Source organism: Peromyscus eremicus, chromosome 4, assembly GCF_949786415.1.
Source record: "Peromyscus eremicus chromosome 4, PerEre_H2_v1, whole genome shotgun sequence".
NCBI classification, from domain to species: domain Eukaryota; kingdom Metazoa; phylum Chordata; class Mammalia; order Rodentia; family Cricetidae; genus Peromyscus; species Peromyscus eremicus.
This window is the reverse complement of record NC_081419.1, coordinates 137,763,825-137,781,753: the sequence shown is the minus strand read 5'-3', so window position 1 is coordinate 137,781,753 and position 17,929 is coordinate 137,763,825. Positions and strand designations below refer to the sequence as shown.

General features: G+C 49.7%; 1 protein-coding gene across 1 annotated transcript; it reads right to left on the bottom strand.

Moving 5' to 3' along the window:
* Positions 1-6,761: 6,761 nt before the first annotated feature.
* On the bottom strand, positions 6,762-16,982 carry Rbpjl (recombination signal binding protein for immunoglobulin kappa J region like). The gene is made up of 12 exons (XM_059259750.1): positions 16,961-16,982; positions 15,691-15,793; positions 14,420-14,545; positions 12,378-12,448; positions 12,099-12,214; positions 11,676-11,850; positions 10,005-10,142; positions 9,542-9,651; positions 9,145-9,297; positions 7,428-7,583; positions 7,135-7,238; positions 6,762-7,035 (listed from the first exon to the last, which is right to left on the bottom strand). Exons 1-12 carry the CDS (start codon positions 16,980-16,982, stop codon positions 6,762-6,764), a joined length of 1,548 nt encoding a protein of 515 aa, XP_059115733.1.
* Positions 16,983-17,929: the final 947 nt, after the last annotated feature.

The window sequence follows — 17,929 nt, the reverse complement described above, 5'->3', positions numbered from 1 at the left end:
ACGTGGGTGCTGGGAATTGAACCATGGTCCTTTGGCAAAGAAGAGCAGCCAGTGCTCTTAACCACTAAACCATCTCTCTAGCCTCCTATTATTTTAAGTTATGGGTATGTGTGGGAGACCTTGTGTGAGTATGTGTACATGAGTGTTAGTACCTTCAAAGTCCCGAGACATCATGTCCCCCAGAACTGGAGTTACAGGCAATCAGGAGCTATCTGAAGTGGGTACTGGGAATGGAACAGAGGTCCTCTGCAAGAGAAACTGGTTCTGTTAACCACTGAGCCATCTTCCCAGGCCCCTAATTCTCTTCTTTTGATGTGTGTAGGACCTGTAAATTATGTAGGATGCCAATGGGTTTATAACAGGTTACATTAGATAGCATGGGAAAAAGGATTTTGCAGATGTATTAATGTCTCCAATTAGTTGATTCATGAGTTAGCAAAGAGAGAGATTATCCTGGGTGAGGCTGACTCAGTTGGTCTCAACAAAGCAAGGTACCATGAGTTTGACAGCTTTAAGAAATTAACTTTGCCAATTATCACGTGAGCATAGAACATGACTATTGCCTGGAAGAGACCTTAATTATAGCCATAGGAGACCCTGAGCAGACAGCTAAGCTGGGCAGCTGGGTTTGGACTCCATGGAAACGCCAAACAATGTATGTGTATTGTTGTAACCTGAAACTTTTGTGGTTATTTGTTATGCAACAGAAAGCCGGTACAGAAAGGTCACTTACCTCCTGTGGGCTACTGATTTCCCCATCCTTCAAATAGGATAATATTCTCCCCTTTGAAAGGTGCTTGTGTTGGCCAAGCATGGTGGCTCAGGCCTTTAATCCCAGCACTAGAGAGACAGAGATTGGGTGGGGGGCGGTGTCTCCATGGGTTCTAGGCCAGTCAGGGCTATAGTGAGACTCTCTCTGTTCCCCTTCCCACCCCCAAAACAAAACAAAACAAACAGAACAATTTGACAACAACAACAAAAACCTCAACTAAGAGCAGTAACAACAGCTAGCCCTTAGGAGGTGGTCGCTGTGGGCCAGGTCCTGTCGAAAGGCCTTCACCTACATTATTTCATGAAACAAATGCTGCCATTCCCATTTACAGAATGGGAAACTAAGGCTGGAGATCTTAAGTAACTTGAGCTTGCCAAACTCACACAGTTGACACAAATAGATTTGACTCCAGGATCTCCTCCTTTTACTGGATCCAGCTACGACTGGAACTGCTTTGCATCACCTTATGACACCTCTGAAAATGTATGTGGGTGGGAGTGTGAAGAGAGAGAGACTGTAATACAAGTACACATTAAATAATACAGTGTGTGTGCACCTGGGCATGACTGTGGGCAGCATACCCCAGCGGACTAACAGCAAGGTAAGAGAGAAGGGGCTGCAATCAGCACTTTATTTATACAGAGCGATATTCACAGCAATGTACCAAGAAGATGACCCTGAATTTCTTTTTTTGTTTGTTTGTCTTTTTTGCTTTTTTGAGAAGTATTTCATTGTGTAGTTTTGGCTCTCTTGGAACTCCCTCTGTAGATCAGGCTGGCTTCAAGCTCACGGAGATCCTCCCACCTCTGCTTTCTGAGTGCTGGGATTAAAGGTGCGTGCCACCACTGCCTGGCCACCTTGAATATCCACTACTCCTGATTCTGATCGTACCTCGTGGTTCCAGGCGCGTGCCACCGTGCTTGCTTTATGCACCTTTGTGCAGGCGAGGCAAGCACTCTGCTCTGCCAACTGAGCTCCATCCCCAGCCCCCTGCTAAAATCCTCTTTAGCTAGGGTTCATTCATGAAGAACTTGGTCACAAGGCTCTGCCTTCCCCTGAACTTTGAACTTTGCTTGCACCCCTACCCCAAACCCTACAGCAAGCAGCCAGATGCAACAGGTGTCTGCCACTTCACCCACTGAAAGTATTACTGTACCACCAGCACCCTTACTTTGTCCTTGGGGTGGGGTCTGGAAGAGAGAGAGAGAGAGAGAGAGAGAGAGAGAGAGAGAGAGAGAGAGAGAGAGAGAGACAGAGACAGAGACAAAGACAGAGAGAGAGAGAGAGATTAGGATTGGCCCTTGACAAAACCTGTAGACACGCTGGTTTCACTTCCCATTCTTTTCTTCCTTGACATCTTCATGGTCTGTGATCTCAGCCATCCACATCCTCCCCAGGGAGGGAAATGTCTGAGAATTGCACCACGCTGTTGTTTTAACTAATTTCTCTTTGCAGGGAACCCAATTTAACAAAAACAAAAGCCAGAGAAGCAGCCCAGGGTCAGTCTTTAAATAGGGAGACTATTTTATCAGTGATGCTACTTCAGACCTTGTGAGAGATGGGAAACTGGGATTTGGGGAACAGACGTCCATCCTCTCCTCCCTTTTGGTCCGCATCCTCCCACTCTGTCTTATCTGCAACGTACACGGTCCTCCTGTGGCCTAGTGTGGTAGGACAGCTAGGAGAACCTCGGAGCCCCAGACTGTGTGTTAGGAGTATAGGACTCAAATCAAGGACAGGCTGTGCCATGGACCTGCTGTGAGCTTAGCCTCCTGTCTTGTAGCCTCAGTTTACCCTTCTACAAAGAGGGGAGGGGAGAATATGTACTAAGGTAGTCATTCCCAACTTCTAACTTTTTGTTAGAGCCACGCAGGAGGTTTGTTAACAATACAGATGTTGACTCCAAGGACTGGCCTCTCTCAGCCTCATCAGGTGCCAGAGCTCCCACCTGAAGCACTCAGGTCTGTCCCTGATCTGGGGCAGCTACCCAGCATGGAAAAGCAAACCTGAGCCTTCTTTCCATCAGACATCTCAACACTGCAGCCAGGGCTCGTTTGCACACATGATTTATGAACTAATTTAGCATGTAAGGACATCTACATTTTGCTTTTTTTTTTTTGGTTTTGGTTTTGGTTTTTCGATATAGGGTTTCTCTGTGTAGTTTTGGAGCCTATCCTGGAACTCACTCTGTAGCCTAGGCTGGCCTCGAACTCACAGAAATCCACCTGCCTCTGCCTCCTGAGTGCTGGAATTAAAGGCGTACGCTGCCACCGCCACCACCACCCAGCTTCATTTTGCTTTTATGTCTAATCCCCTGGGCACAGAGCTCTCAATGTAATTGATCTATGGTGTTGTCTGGAAAGCTATATATATATATATATTTATCTCGAGACAGAGTTGCTCTATGTAGCCCTGACTGTTCTGAAATTCACTATGTAGCCCAGGCTGACCTCGAGCTCACAGAGATCTGCCTGCCTCCGCCTCAGGAGTGTTGGGACTAAATGCATTTGCCACCAGGTCTACTAAGGACAGCTAATTTTTACAACTAATTTAGTTGAGTCTAGTGAAGTAAGAAGACTCACAAGTGGCCTTTAGAGACTTTGTAAATTTCTTGGAGATGTGTAGAACTGAGCGTGTAAACTTCCAGAGAACCCTGAAGACACAAAAAAGGTTATCTTGAAGGATCCAATCACTTTTTACAGCACACTTTATGTTTGTGAGGGGAACAGTGCCACCTGGTGGTTTTTCTTCACATTTGCAAGCCATTATCTGGCAATGCAATGTAGTACCTTAAACATGGAGCCCAGCTTATTGTGCAAGGCATGGTGTTAGAAAGCGATAAACAAACAAACAAATAGATGATAATCCTATTTCCATACGAACCTCACAGCCTAGAGGGGACAACCCAACACAGGAGGCAACTTGGTAGAATGTAAGATGAGAGCCTGTGGCTAGGGCTGGCTTTGTGAGTGGCGCTGGGTTCATCGTCTCCTGTCTCTGTCTTGAAATTACTAATAAGATTTGATGCAAATCAAAACGACTCTGAGATACCACCTTACACCTGTCAGAATGGCTATGATCAAAAACACTAGTGACAGTCTATGTTGGAGAGGATGCGGAGCAAAGGGAACACTCCTCCACTGTTGGTGAGAGTGCAAACTTGTACAACCACTGTGGAAATCAGTATGGTGGTTTCTCAGAAAATTGGGAATTGATCTACCTCAAGACCCAGCCATACCACTCTTGGGCATATACCCAAGGAATGCTCAATCATACCACAAAGATACATGGTCAACTATGTTCATAGCAGCATTATTTGTAATAGCCAGAACCTGAAAACAACCTAGATGCCAATCAACTGAAGAATGGATTAAGAAAATATGGTACATATATACAATGGAGTACTACTCAGCAGAGAAAAACAATGACATCATGAAATTTGCAGGCAAATGGATGGAACTAGAAAATATCATCCTGAGTGAGGTAATCCAAACCCAGAAGGACAAACATGGTATGTACTCACTCATAAGTGGATTCTAGATATAAAGCAAAGAACAATCAGACTATAACCCACAGAACCAGGGAGGCTATATGACATGGGGGAACCCTAGGATGACCGTGGCTTATAATAAGTTTTGGTTTTACTCAATTACTGGGCAAGCCTCAGTGAAACATTTCACTACTAAAATAAGAATTTGTACTGTATAAAGCTGATAATAGAAAAATAAATAAATAAAAAATTTAAAAAAGTAAAAAAAAATTGAATTTAGGGGGCTCATGGATTTTCATTTCACACTGGGAAATTGGGAATTCCTATGGCATTTTCATGGATCTGGAAGGCAGAGCAGAGGAAAGGGGAGGGGTAGATTTTGCTGTGGAAGAAGTGATAGGGTCCCCAAGCCTTTGATGATGGGATTGCCTGCTGGAGAAGGAGACAGAAGATCCAGCTCTGTGAAGGGGATGGGCAGGGAAACCTTTCACGTCAGATGATGCAGACTCCAGTCAAGGGGTACCTCCACGATCAGCCTGGCAGCTGGAACTCAAAACAGGGCGGAGCCAAAGCTCTGATGTCAGACTTCTAGGTGGCTGCATGTCTGGCCTTGGGGCACAGCAGAGAAAGCCTAGGGGGCAAATGAATGGCCCTGGCGCCCAGTCCCCCTCTTGGTATGCTCTGGACTCTCATGGGATAGTGACACAAAGTCTGGGCAGGTACTGATGCTGGGGATCGAGCTCATCGAAAATGTGCCCTGTATTTCTTAGCCAAGAGTCACTGTCAGGGGCCACATGGGCTTTGAGCAAGTTTCTTCCTCCTTGTCTTTCATGGTGAATTTCAGCTTGTTGATAGTAGACAGAAATCAGTGAAGACCAAAAAAGAAAAGAAAGAAAAAAAAAAAAAAGGAAAAGAAATCAGTGAAGACTCTATGGAGTCTCTCTTTTTTCCTTTCCTTTCCTTTCCTTTCCTTTCCTTTCCTTTCCTTTCCTTTCCTTTCCTTTCCTTTCCTTTCCTTTCCTTTCCTTTCCTCCTTCCTTCCTTCTCCCTTCCTTCTTTCTTTTTTCAAGACAGGATTTCTCTGTGTAGCCCTGGGTGTCCTGGAACTCACTCTGTAGACCAGGCTGGTCTCAAACTCATAGAGATCTGCCTGCCTCTGCTTCCCGAGAGATGGGACTGAAGGCGTGCGCCACCACCACCCGGCATCAACAAATCTTACTGCTTTCTTATGGGACTTTCCACATTTGGGGGTGGGGAGGCTTACAGGAAATGAGCTCTTCCTCCAAGGGTTAAGGAAAGTTCCAGATCATTAGAGCTTTGAACCCACATTTCAGATAAGATCTAGCATGTTCAGGGTGGTATGGCCAGAGACTGAGCCCATATTTCAAATCAGTTCTCCCTACCAGGCAAGACCAGAGACTGACAACCATTGTTTCTATGTCTTTGGTTTTCACAGCCCAAGCCAGGATCCTACCCAATTTCCTTTTTCATATAATCACAGAGTAGGAAGGAAAAGCAAAGGCTGACCAGAGATAGTCTGTAGTTCTGGCCATGGGTCCCATGCTCAGAGGCCCATTTCTCAGTTCTATTATTTCTCAGTTGTCCCATAACTTCTGTCTGCCTTGATCTGGGAAAGTTTTGGTCTGAAGAGGCTCTATGCTTGCCTCTGAGTCTGCGTTATCTTCTTGCTTGGTATGGGGGGGTATAGCTAGCTGCTGGCTTCCAGGGTTTTCAGATGGTCCCTAGGCTTAAGTTATCTGCTGCCTCGAATAACATTTCTTCCCTACAGAGTCATAAAGGTACCTGTTCCATCAGACTCTGACTTGGACAGAACCTGGGGAGCATCCAGCAGCCCCCCATTCCCCTCACCCCCTGCCACAGTGCATTCTCATTCTCTATACCTGAAATATAGATCGCTCTTTATCTGCAGGTTGCTTCCTATTGGGCCTGAAGGAGAAGTGGCCGTGGTACAGTGAAAAAGGCAAAAACCTGACATCTGTCCTAGGCCTCTGCCTGACTGCTAATGTGGACCAGAGATCAAACCTAGGTGAGGGTGCCATAGGATGTGTAGCCAAGAGATGCCTAGCTCTAAGAGGGACTCCAGACAGGATCAGGATCCAAGACATGCTAGCTGTACTTCATGTGACTTGTTTTCTATTGGGGACACAGATGTCTGAAGGTCAAATCCCCTGGGTTTGGATCCTCAGAGTCTGTCAAAGACACAGGAAGAAGAGCCAGAAAGAAACAAAGATGAAAGGATGGATCTGCAAGGTTACAAAAACAAAACAAACAAACAAACAACAACAACAACCAGGAAACAGTCCACGCCATGAAGACATTAGAACATCACTCATGATTGACAGTTCCCATATGTCTGAGGACAGGTGAGAAATCTCCCTCCCTCTTGCCCTTTCATAGTAATGGGACAAGGAAGCTGAATATACATCCACCTCCTTCCAGGGACAGCTGCGGGTGGGCATCGGCCGCAGGTGGCGGTGCCTAGCTGGGGCAGAAGAGGTGGAAGTTGGTGCGCGTGAACTCGTGGTGGATGCTCTCGAGAAGCGCATCTGCATCAGGGGCGGGCTCGTGCGCGTTGGGCGGCCGCGGCCGCGCGCTGTATTCCGGGGTGTAGGTGAAAGAGAAGGCGCTGGGGTAGAAGAGCGCATCTGCACGCAGCAGGCTCACGGGCACGGTGATGGGAGTACGCAGCCAACGCCAGTCGCTGCCGAAGGCTGCCACGTCTGGCACCACACACACCAAGGACCGCGGGCTCCTGCGGGTGGGGCATGGAGGATAAGATGGACAAACATTCCAGCCTCTGGTCCTTGGGACCAAGCTGCACCCACTCCCCTACCCTCCGCCCCATCGGTACCTGTACATGGTTTCTGCCTCCACATCTCCAAACCACACCTTGAGCCCAGCGTGGAAATTCTCTCCGTGCAGCTCCAGCGTGGCTACATCACCACCGCCGCTCAGCTAGGGGCGGATGGGACCAGATGTAGGTGACTGGGGAGTGTGTGTGTGTGTGTGTGTGTGTGTGTGTGTGTGTGTGTGTGTGTAGGGAGAATAGAAGGATCCTCCTGTCCTTCCTCCGATAGCCACCCCCAACCCCCATTCCCAGAGCCAGCAGGCTGGCTGCCGCACACCACCCTGCATGCAGTTTACCTCCAGAGTGCTGATGAGCGGCACTGGAGTGACAGGTTCCCGAGTACAGGCCAGGCTGGTGCTGAAGGAGAACTCCACCGACTCGGTGCCAATGATGGTCCAGCAAGAGCTGTCGTTGAGCAGTGCCCTGTTGGCCTCCTTGGGACACAGGGAAGCCTGGCAAGAAGTCCAAAGGATGGAGCTGAAGCTTTGCTAGTGGTCCAGCCTCACCACGTTTCCCTTCTAAGCTTTCTGGCATATCTGCCCCAGGGAGCTTGGGTGAGCCCCCACACCGTATGGGATGTATATCCAAACTCATTCTTTTTAAAACAGTATTTTTTTATTTGTACTGTGTAGTTATTATGTGTGTATAGACGTGTGTGTGTGTGTGTGTGTGTGTGTGTGTGTGTGTGTGTGTGTGTACCGGTATGGAGGTCGGAGGTGGCCATTGCTTGCTCTCCACTTTATTTTTGAGACAGTTTCTCACTGAACTTGAAGTTGGCTCATTGGCTAGACTGGCTAAGGAAAGCACCGGGATTCTCCTGTCTCTGCCTCCCAGGTGCTGGGATTACAGGTATGAGCCATCATGCTCAATTTTTAAAAACAGATGTGAGTTCTAGGGTATCGAATTCAGGTGCCAGAGTTGGCACAGCAGGTACTTTACCAACTACCCATTTCCCCATCCCCAGGAGTTTAACATTCCATCACTTAGTAAACTAAAATATTTGAACCAGTTTAGTTTCTAATAAACTAGTTTTCTTTTCTTCCTTCCTTCCTTCCTTTTTTTTTTCTTCTTCTTCTTCGAGACAGGATTTCTCTGTGTAGCCCTGGCTGTCCTGGAACTCACTCTGTAGACCAGGCTGGCTTTGAACTCAGAGATCTGCCTGCCTCTGCTCCCTACTCCCAAGGCTGGGATTAAAGGCGTGCACCCCCATGCCTGGCCCTAAACTAGTTTTCTTAAGTCTTTCTTTTTCTTTTTTTCTTTTCTTTTCTTTTTGTTTTTTTCAAGAAGGGTTTCTCTGTGTAGCCTTGGCTGTCCTGGAACTAGCTCCAGAGACCAGGCTGGGTTGAACTCACAGAGATCCACCTGCCTCTGCCTCCTGAGTGCTGGGATTAAAGGTGTGCGCCACCTGGCTATAATTATTGTTTTCTATATTTTATGATTCTATCTACTAACATTCCAGAGTAATATTTTTGGGGAGAAATATTACTTAATAATTATTGTTTTCCATACTGTATAATTTTGTGTCTTGACATCCTATAACTTTGTTGAGTAATAATACTATTTCCTACTATGATTTTATTTATATTCTGCAACGTTTTTCTTTTTATTAATATATATATGTGAGTGTGTGCCATATGTGTGTGACCTTCAGAGGTCAGAAAAATGTGTCAGATCCCCTAGAGCTGGAGTTACAGGTGGTTGTTAAGTTACGGCCTACCATGTGGGTGCTGGGATTTGAACCTGGATCCTCTGGAAAAGCAACAAGTTCTCTTAACTGCTGAGCTATCTCTCCAGTTCATATATTCTGCAATTTCATATCGCAACATTTAAAAGCCCTTGGGAAGGAGTATTATTTACTAATAGTAATTACATTGTTTTTCTACCTTCTATGACTCTAATCTAGCATGGACGGCACTGTTACTTAAGAAGAAGCAGCCTTTGTAGACGAGCTCTTCTTCTATCTTACGGCCCTCTATATTCTGTCTAGTATGCTCGGTAGCTTCCATCTCTTACCTGGAATCGTACCACCTTCTCTGTGGCAAGGCATAAGTAGGTGCCGCCCCCTCCTGGAGTATCACCTGGAAACTGGAATGCGCACTTGTGTAGCTGGGATATGGGTTCGTCCACATCAAGGAGGGCACACTGCTTGGCTACTTTGCGGATGATCTGCAGCAGAAGGGTGTCAGGAAGAGGGGTGGCAAGGTGCAGGGGTGCCCCAGAGGCTGGCCGCTCTCCCAGCCAGGCAGTTCTACTCTGATGGCCATGAGGTCACAGGCACACTCCCATTAAACACTAAGAGAGAGTAGGTGTCTTTAGGCCTGCAGGCTTCACCCTCCAGCCCTGCCCACAGTGGCCACACTTCTGTACTGATCTGTGGTTACCCATGTGGATACAAAGTCCCTTTTCATACCATAGGAGGCAGTGTGACGCCCGTGACCGTACAGACAAGCTGCACCAGGGAGCCATAGCGGATATAACCTTCTTGAGGTGGGAAGTCCCCTTGGGAACAGCGCTCATCAGCTGGAGATGAAAGAAAAGAGCAAAGCCTTCAGAACTTCTGCCCCAAACCCTGCTTCTTCACCTCTGGCTTTACATCACTCCGCTGCTGGCCACGATGGAAGAAGCGAAGACTAAGATTCTAATCCTGGATACGTAATCTGTGGTCATCTCCACAAAGGTGTGCTCCCTGGGCCACCTAAAGGGCATAGCCACTGGGATCAGAATAGTTGGGCTAGTCATTGACACACTGAGGCCAGGGGCAAGCCTTAGTCCTCCTCCCCACGGCTCGGTCACACTTGTTTACCTTCCTGAAGTGTTGATTAACTATGCTGACACACATGGAGCCCCCAGCCCGCACCTGCTCACGTGATTACCCAGGTGGAGTGTGAAGGCAGCCCACTGTCTTGCACTGGCCACAAAGGCTCCATCTTCCACAGAGAGGTAGCGTGTGGACACTGTCTGGGAGCGCAGGCGGTTGAAAAGGGAGACCTTTGAGCCCGAGGAGATGCACACTGTGAGGGGAGTGGAATCAGTGCCCTGGCCTCATGTGGTCCCTCAGTCTGCCCTGATGATCTTCTGTCCTTTGTGACACCCTAGCTAATATGCCCGCTGGCCTGGACACGATGGGTATCAGTATTTTGCAGCCATTTAGCTAGGGTCTGCTCCGTTCGGCTTCTGACCTTGCCAGCTCCCTGGTGCGACTGGACATCCTTCAGTTCAGTGAACTGAGTTCATCAAGTCACTCAGGACCTGCTTTGGGGTAGGTACTGTGCTGGGTGCTGATGGTGTGAACTGGTTCCAGCTTTACTCTGTATGAGTTCATGGTCTGGAGGATATACATATCAAATGCTAACACCATGTGGTGAAGGCTGAGTTATGGAGGCTTTTTGGGGTGGGGAAGCATGAAGCAGGTAGGAGCTGCATAGACGGCTGGCTGCTAAGCAAAGACCACATGGTATGAAAGCAGAGGAACTTTTCTAGAGCTCAGAGTGTCTTCCAGCCTATGGCAGGTGCTCCGAGACCCAGCTTTATTTTCTCACTGGACTTAGACCAGTTGGGGATAAGGCTCTGGACAGAGTGCCTTCCTCTCTGCTGTTAATGCTGGATGGACTGATGGCATGCCATTTGTACCTAGTCCAGGCCCCTTCCATTGAATTTATTATACAATATGTCCTTCTTTCCTTCCTTCCTTCCTTCCTTCCTTCCTTCCTTCCTCCCTCCCTCCCTCCCTCCTTCCCTTTCTTCCTTCCTTCTCTTTTTCTGTATCTGTGTGCATGACCGTGAGTGTGTGCATGTGTGAGGTTTACCCTAGTTACCATCTTCTGTGACTCTTCACCTTATTTTCTGAGACACAGGCTCTCACTGGATTGTGAGTTCACCGTTTTTCTAGAACTTCCTGGCCAGAGAGCTGGAGGGGGATCTGCCTGACCCTCCTTGCTCAGTGCTGGGGTCACTGGCGCCTGCAGCCACATACATTCAGCTTTTATGGGGCCCCAAACTCAGATTCTGGTGCTTTTACCCCGCAAGCCATCTCCCTGACCTTTACTTTTCTAAATATATGTATCCACTCAGTTGATTCTCCTGTTGCCGGCTCAGCCTGCCAAAGACCACACAGCTAGCAAACTTCAGGACGGGGTTCAAACCCAGACCGCCAGATTCTGCACTCTTAGCCATCACACTATGTCACCATGCCATTCACTTTTCCTGAATACCAAGAGCCAACCAGAACACTGCTTGGATCTGGGACACAACTTCCTTAAGGTCATTTTTAATCGGCTCCGGGTTTGGCACCTGGCTACAGCTTTTATCTGTTCTGAGTCCCGCACTGCCGTCCTCAAATCTGATTATCTGGTCTCTTTCCTGTATCCCGTGGGGAATCTCCGTATGTGGGTGACTTTTTTCTTGGTTTTGGCCAGCCACTCACCCGGACTCCTCCCTTCTTTCTACTCAGACTCCACCTCTCACCCTGACTCCACCCCTGCACCCTCTTCCCTCTTATACAGCTCTGGATTTGAATTGCACCCTCCCACTCCACCCCGGCTCACGGTCTGTGTTTTTCAGCGACTGCTTCTTCTGTGAGGGCTTGGAGATCACCTTGATGAGGCGACTGTGAAAGGTGCCCAGCTCCCGGCCTCCTCGGAGCACAAGCCGCAGCACTAGCCGGAAGTGCTTCCTCTTGTCGGCATCGGAGATGTACAGGGTCTTGGCACAACCAAATTCCTACGGGACTCATGGGGATGGAACCCGTTTTATCTCAACTCTCTGCCAGCGGATGCGCCAACCTTCCGCAGCTATGACATCCATCCCATCAGAGATGACAAGAAGCCGCACTAGCTAGACTCTGGATCAGAACCCACTCTCTGGCCTCCCCGCCAGTCTCTTGGCTTCTGGGGAGGAATTGGGGAGTCCTTTGCAAAGAAGAGGCAGGGCTGGGGGCAGGAATTGGATGCTCTTTCATGCAATCTCACCCTTGAGTCCGGCTGCTCTTCGAAATTCAACTTCTGCGTCTCGGGAGTGCTGCTGGACGCTCCGTCCAGTCCCATGTAACCGCAGACGGTGGGCCCAGTCTCCACAGATTGGTGGGCTACAAAAGGACGGGAATTAACCCTGGAGGGATTGGGGAGACTCAGGTGCCAGTCAAACTTAGTTCTTGCCGCCAGAGGGAGCAACGAGATTGCGCCTGCAACTGCTGAATTAGTTTGTCCTTCCGGCGAGAACAGTCCCTGAGCGCGCTCGCTGGCTCTCACCTTGGTCTTGCACAGGTTTCACCCTCCAGCCAGGACCGGCGAGGTAGACACAGGGCGGAGGGCAGAAGAACCTGGGAACACACAGAGAACTGGATACATCATTTTCACTGTCTTGAAAGTGTCTCAAAGAGACATAAACCCAAAGAATCACAATTCCCTCTCCTCTCCTAATTGAGTGAATCTCGTTAACACAGAACATTCTTTTGCTTATTAAACCCATCAGTAAGTCCTGCCCACTCCACCTTCAAAACATATCTGGAATCCATTGGCTTCCTCCACCTCCACCTTCGTCCTAGCTGCTGCCTCTTGCCTTCCCCACTTCCAGCCTTCCAACTGTCTCTCCCTTGTGACTGCCTCTCTTGGGACTTGTTTTTCACACAGCAACCAGATTACTTCCTAAATAACACCTGGCTCGGCAGATAAAACGCTTGCCAGGGTAAACCTGACAACCCGAGTTCGACCCCCAGAACCCACTGAAAAGTAGAAGAGAACCAGCTACACAATGTTATCCTCTGACCTCAACATGAGTTGTGGTGCGCACACACAGACACACACACACACACACACACACACACACACACACACAGAGTAACAACAACAATAACAGCAGTGAAAATAACAGTCAAGGGGCAGGAGAGCCGGCTCAGAGGTTAGGAGCACTGGCTGCTCTTCCAGAGATCCCGAGTTCGATTCTCAGCATCCACATGGTGGCTCAACCCCCTGTAATGGGATCCGATGCCCTCTTCTGGTGTGTAGGCATGCTCGTAGACAGAGCACCTATATACATTAATATGTAGATAAATAAATCTTTTTAAAAACCAGTTAAACTAAATTGGGTGTGGTGACTTATGTCTGAAATCCTAATCCAGGCACTGGGCACTGGAGGGGATGGGGCCTGAGGCAGGAGAATTACTGTGGGTTCAAGTGCAGTCTGAGCTATAAAGTCAGAATCTATCTCATTACCCCCAAATATATAAAAATAAACAATATTATTTGAAATTAATATTATTAAATTAAAATTAAACAATATTATATGAAAACATTCGTAAAATTATGATAGTCCCCTATTAGAATCTTTTAGTGGTTTAAAATCCCAAGTCTGCCGGGCAGTGGTGGCGCACGCCTTTAATCCCAGCACTCGGGAGGCAGAGCCAGGAGGATCTCTGTGAGTTCGAGACCAGCCTGGGCTACCAAGTGAGTTACAGGAAAGGCGCAAAGCTACACAGAGAAACCCTGTCTCGAAAAACCAAAAAACAACAACAACAACAAAAAAAAAACCCAAAAACCCAAGTCTTCACACGACTTGAACACTTTTTGCTTCTCCTGTTTATTTCCTGTAACATCCCCTCCTCTGTCCAGTCTCTCTCTCTCTCTCTCTCTCTCTCTCTCTCTCTCTCTCTCTCTCTCTCTCTCTCCTCTCTTCTCTCTTCTCTCTCTCCTCTCTTATCCTCTTACAGGACTAGCAGACTTGAGGTCCTTGCATTTTCTGTCCCTTCTAGTTGGAATGCTTCCTGGAGATTCTTTTCATGTCTGGCTCTATTTCAGTATTGGGACCTCAGTTCTGATGATGTCACTTCCTAAAGAGCCCTTTGACCTCCTTGACCCTTCAAGCTTTGGTTTCTACTAGGTGACCCTGCTCTGTTTTCCTTGTAGCTCTCCTCACGATCTGAAGTTTCTTGTTTGCTGATTTGTGGGGAGTAACTGCCTCTCCCACACTCAGTGAAGATGCTGAGTGTCAATCTTGTGCAGCTGGATGCTTCGCGCCCCGCGGTGACCACGGGCCTGGTGGTGACAATTAGTAAGGAACTGAATGAATGGATAGTGAGCGGGGATGTGGGGATCTGAGAGTCCCCGTGAAGTTCCGCTGTAGATCCCAGTTGGTATCTATTGTTCTGCTGAGGAGCAGAACCCTGGTTGGCCAATAGCTGAGGTGTCAGCCTTGAGGCCTTCAAGATGTAAAAGCAGCTAAGTGGTGGGAGGTTTGGAAGGGTGCATAGGACTGAAGGCTGCGGAGACCCGGGAGTGGATGTGGCATCACCTACCGCTTCTCATTTCCATAGGATTTCTGAGCCACCTTGGCATGCAGGATCCACACAGTCTGCTCACATCTTTGCTGCAGGCATGTCCGCACACCTTCCCTCAGGATGGTGGCATGCTCTGGGGGTGACCTAGGAATGGCAATGGGCCACCCAGCCACAGGAAGGAGAGTCAAGAGTTGAATCAGCACAAAGCTGAAGTGGAAGACTGGGGTTGATTAACATTCCCCAAAAGCTCTGGGGAAGAAATATTGGGCAAAGGGGAGGACTTGGGTCATGGGCTAAATAGTTGTGCTCCATGAAGCCTGTACAGAGCCCGCCAGGATCACCCAGGTGCTGCACTGCGTGGGTGGCTTCCTGGCTGCCTTTAAAAGCCCTACATTTGGTCTTCAGATGGAGGTGGGCTTTGTGGGAATGGTAATTAAGCCTTCACCCCAGGAGAATACGCAAGAGGAAACAGCCTTTGCCGGCTCCAGGTCCAGGGCACAATCTCAATTCCAGCAAGCAGACCAGTGCAAATGTGAATGAGGTCTCAAGCCTCGTTAGCAGGACGGGGATGGATCTGAGTCTTTCTAATGCCCAAACAACACCCTGGCTTATTGCTACGGGGATTTTCCCTTCTTTGAATGCAGGGAATTAGGACATTGGCCTTGTAGAGTGGAGCTACTTCAGCTCTCTGGGGTCTGTTGCTTGTCAGTCTGAGAGTTTAGCCGGTGAGGATGGGTTCTCACGAAGTTTACACAATTAAACGGAGCATGGTGGGAGATATTTGGGAAATTAGCAGGTTGGGCCCTGGAGAGAGCTAAGAACTCCGAGGCTGTCCTTTTGAGTCCTTTAAGGGCCAAATCCGGCCTTTCATCACTCCTGGAAGGGACAGCGGAGGGCAAGAACCGGGCGCGTCCTCCGAAGCCCAGCCAGGCCAAGGCGGCTGCCAGGACCGCTCCGCCTCTTGGGGCTCTCCTCTGGGAAGTGTCTCGTGTAGGATTCCAGCGCATTCCGGCTGCCGGGAGTGTCGCCACCCGACTCCAGCTGTAGCCGAATTCCGGCCGGCCCCGCAGCTCGCGCCTGCAGCTCCGAGAGTAGCAGGACAAGGGGGCGCCGCTCTTTCCCGGCCCGGGAGCTCAGAGGAAGGGGGCGATCGCTCCCTGCCAGTGGGAGGGGTCGCAGCCCGCGCTCCCCCTCCCCACCCGCCCGCCCCAGGTTAAATGCAGCTGCCGCCTCGCCTCGCTCTAGCTGTCTGGCAGTCCCCACCTAGGGCAAGCTGCCCACGCCGTTACCTGGTCCAACTCCCCAGGAGGCTTGGCCCGTCGCTCTGTAGCCGCGCCTCTGAGCTGTCCCGGAGGCTCAGGTGAGTCAAAGGGCCCGGGGGCACCGAGGGGTCTGCAGGGAAGCCGGCGGAAAAGCCCGTAGGGGGACAGTGCTTAACTGCCTACGTGCCCACGTCTGACCTGCAGTAGTGCCTTTTCCGATGCCCATCCAGCAAGGCCGACTACACACAGGCCCTCCTTCTCTAATCTCCTCCCTCTAGGTTCTGGCACCTTCCCGAAGTGTCCATTCCTGGTCAGCTCTTGACCCCATAGACCTCCCCCTTCCTTGGGAATTCACGTTCCCTACCCTAAGGGCATCGGAGAAACTTCCTCTTCAATGTAAGGATTGACTCTTTAGATCTAGGAGAACTGGGGTCCAGTGTCAGTCCAGTGGTGGGGGCCACCACTTCAAAGTAAGCCCTCGAGTGATGATTCCCTTTGCCCTCCCCGGACCGACTTTCCTCTGGGGGAACGGCAGGTTTGGAAAGTTGAAGTTGAGACGATAGCTACTTTGACTTTCTAAGATTCCCGGGATGCAGGTGAGGTTTTAGTGAGTGCGTATTGACTTAGGCCAAGAGCAGGATAAGAGGGACCATAGTCAAGAGCCAACACTGAGTCTCAAAGGTCCCCTGGACCTTTACTCAGATGGCAACCCCGAATGCTATGGCCCCACTCTAGAAAAGGCACCCCCTACCTTCTACCTCCACCAGCAAGCGGCTGGCACATCTTGCTAGCTCAGTCACCCTACCACGACAGGCCCTGCCAGAGGGATTTTTGTTCTCCTACCCTGCCTGGAAAGCCAGAAGGGAGAAGAATCCCGGATGGGAAGGCAGTCTGGAGCCAGAGACACACACCGGCCTTGCTCAGAATGGGCCCATTCAAGGAAGCAGGGGGCGGGGCGGCGGAGGGTTAGGGGGCGCGGGCCTGCTCTGCCGAGAACCAGCGACAGAAAAATGGATAGAGCGGGCTGAACGTGCCGTGTGGGGGTGGGGTAGGGAACGGAAGAAAGGCTTAGTGACTCTTAGGTGCCAGAGAACCAGGCGGCTCTGGAGGAAGAGAGAGGAACCTAGGTTTAGTTCTGTGCCTGGAGCCCAGCTGGCAGCCTTATTGGGCCCCAGATTTTCCATTCGTACAGTGTGTGTGTGTGTGTGTGTGTGTGTGTGTGTGTGTGTGTGTGTGTGTGTGTGTCCATGTCCTTCGTCGTTCTCAGGGGACCTCCCACAGGAGGGTGAAGGCTCACCTGTTGTCCCCATGGGGTCCATGGCCGCTGGTCGAGGCCCCAGCCTCTCTCTCGCTGCCCTCTGGGCACGTCTAGTATCACTGTCTTCGGTACCCTCCACACCTCTGCCCCCAACGCTCGCACTAGATATATTTCATCCAAGCCTTATCTTCAAGGTCCCGGGGCTCCCCAGCCGCCTGTTTGCTCTGGGCAGGGACACCTGCTGGGCGGATGTGGGCTTCCCACGGCTGTAGAAGCCAGACCCGGAAGGCGCCCCCTGGCGGCCTCTCCTAAGAGCAGGCAGGTAACAAAGACGTTGAGGTGGTTCTTGTTCATGGCCCACTCACTGGCTCACCACAAGACCCTAGAACCCAAAGGGCTGCTCTTCTCAGGGGGTGGGGGAGGAGGTGGGGGAGGAGGTGGGGAATAGCTTTTCTCTGCAGAAGAAGAGAGTATGGGGCACCTTGGCTGACTCACAGGCCACACAGACAGGATCACGGTGTAGCCACTTTCCTGCTTGCTATGAGAGGTTGGCCAGCAGGATTTAGTTTCTTTAAGCCTCTATTTCTGAATAGGTACAACCAGGCCAGCAACAGCTGTGAGTGTCAGAACTGGGTAGAGAGTTAATGCCACATGGAATGAGCACATTTAACGCTGTACCTGGTTGGTATTTAGAAAAGGCTTCTTTTGGGGACCAGCAGGGTAGCTCATGGGTAAAGATGGTTGCTGTCAAGACTGACCACCGGAGTTCAGTACCGCCTAATCCTGGGACCTGCACAATGGAAGGAGAGAGCCGACTTCAGCGAACTGCCCTTTGACCTCCACACGTGTGTGTGGTAGTGTGTGCATGCACACACAACAAAAAAAAAGTCCATGTAAAACATCTTTTTATAAAGGCATTTATCCCCTTTTGAATTCTACATGTTTTTGTCTACTCTTTGTTTACTTGGTGTCCTGTAGTTCTGCAAAATGTCATTTTCTACTAAGACT

What these genes read in the sequence shown, in the direction of transcription:
- Rbpjl (XM_059259750.1), bottom strand. Translation starts at nt 16,982, where the DNA reads ATGGACCCCATGGGGACAACAG. An exon ending in GAAACCTGTGCAAGACCAAG is followed by an intron (nt 12,215 to 12,377) that starts GTGAGAGCCAGC and finishes GTCCTTTTGTAG; the next exon opens with CCCACCAATCTGTGGAGACT. An exon ending in AAGAGCAGCCGGACTCAAGG is followed by an intron (nt 11,851 to 12,098) that starts GTGAGATTGCAT and finishes TGAGTCCCGTAG; the next exon opens with GAATTTGGTTGTGCCAAGAC.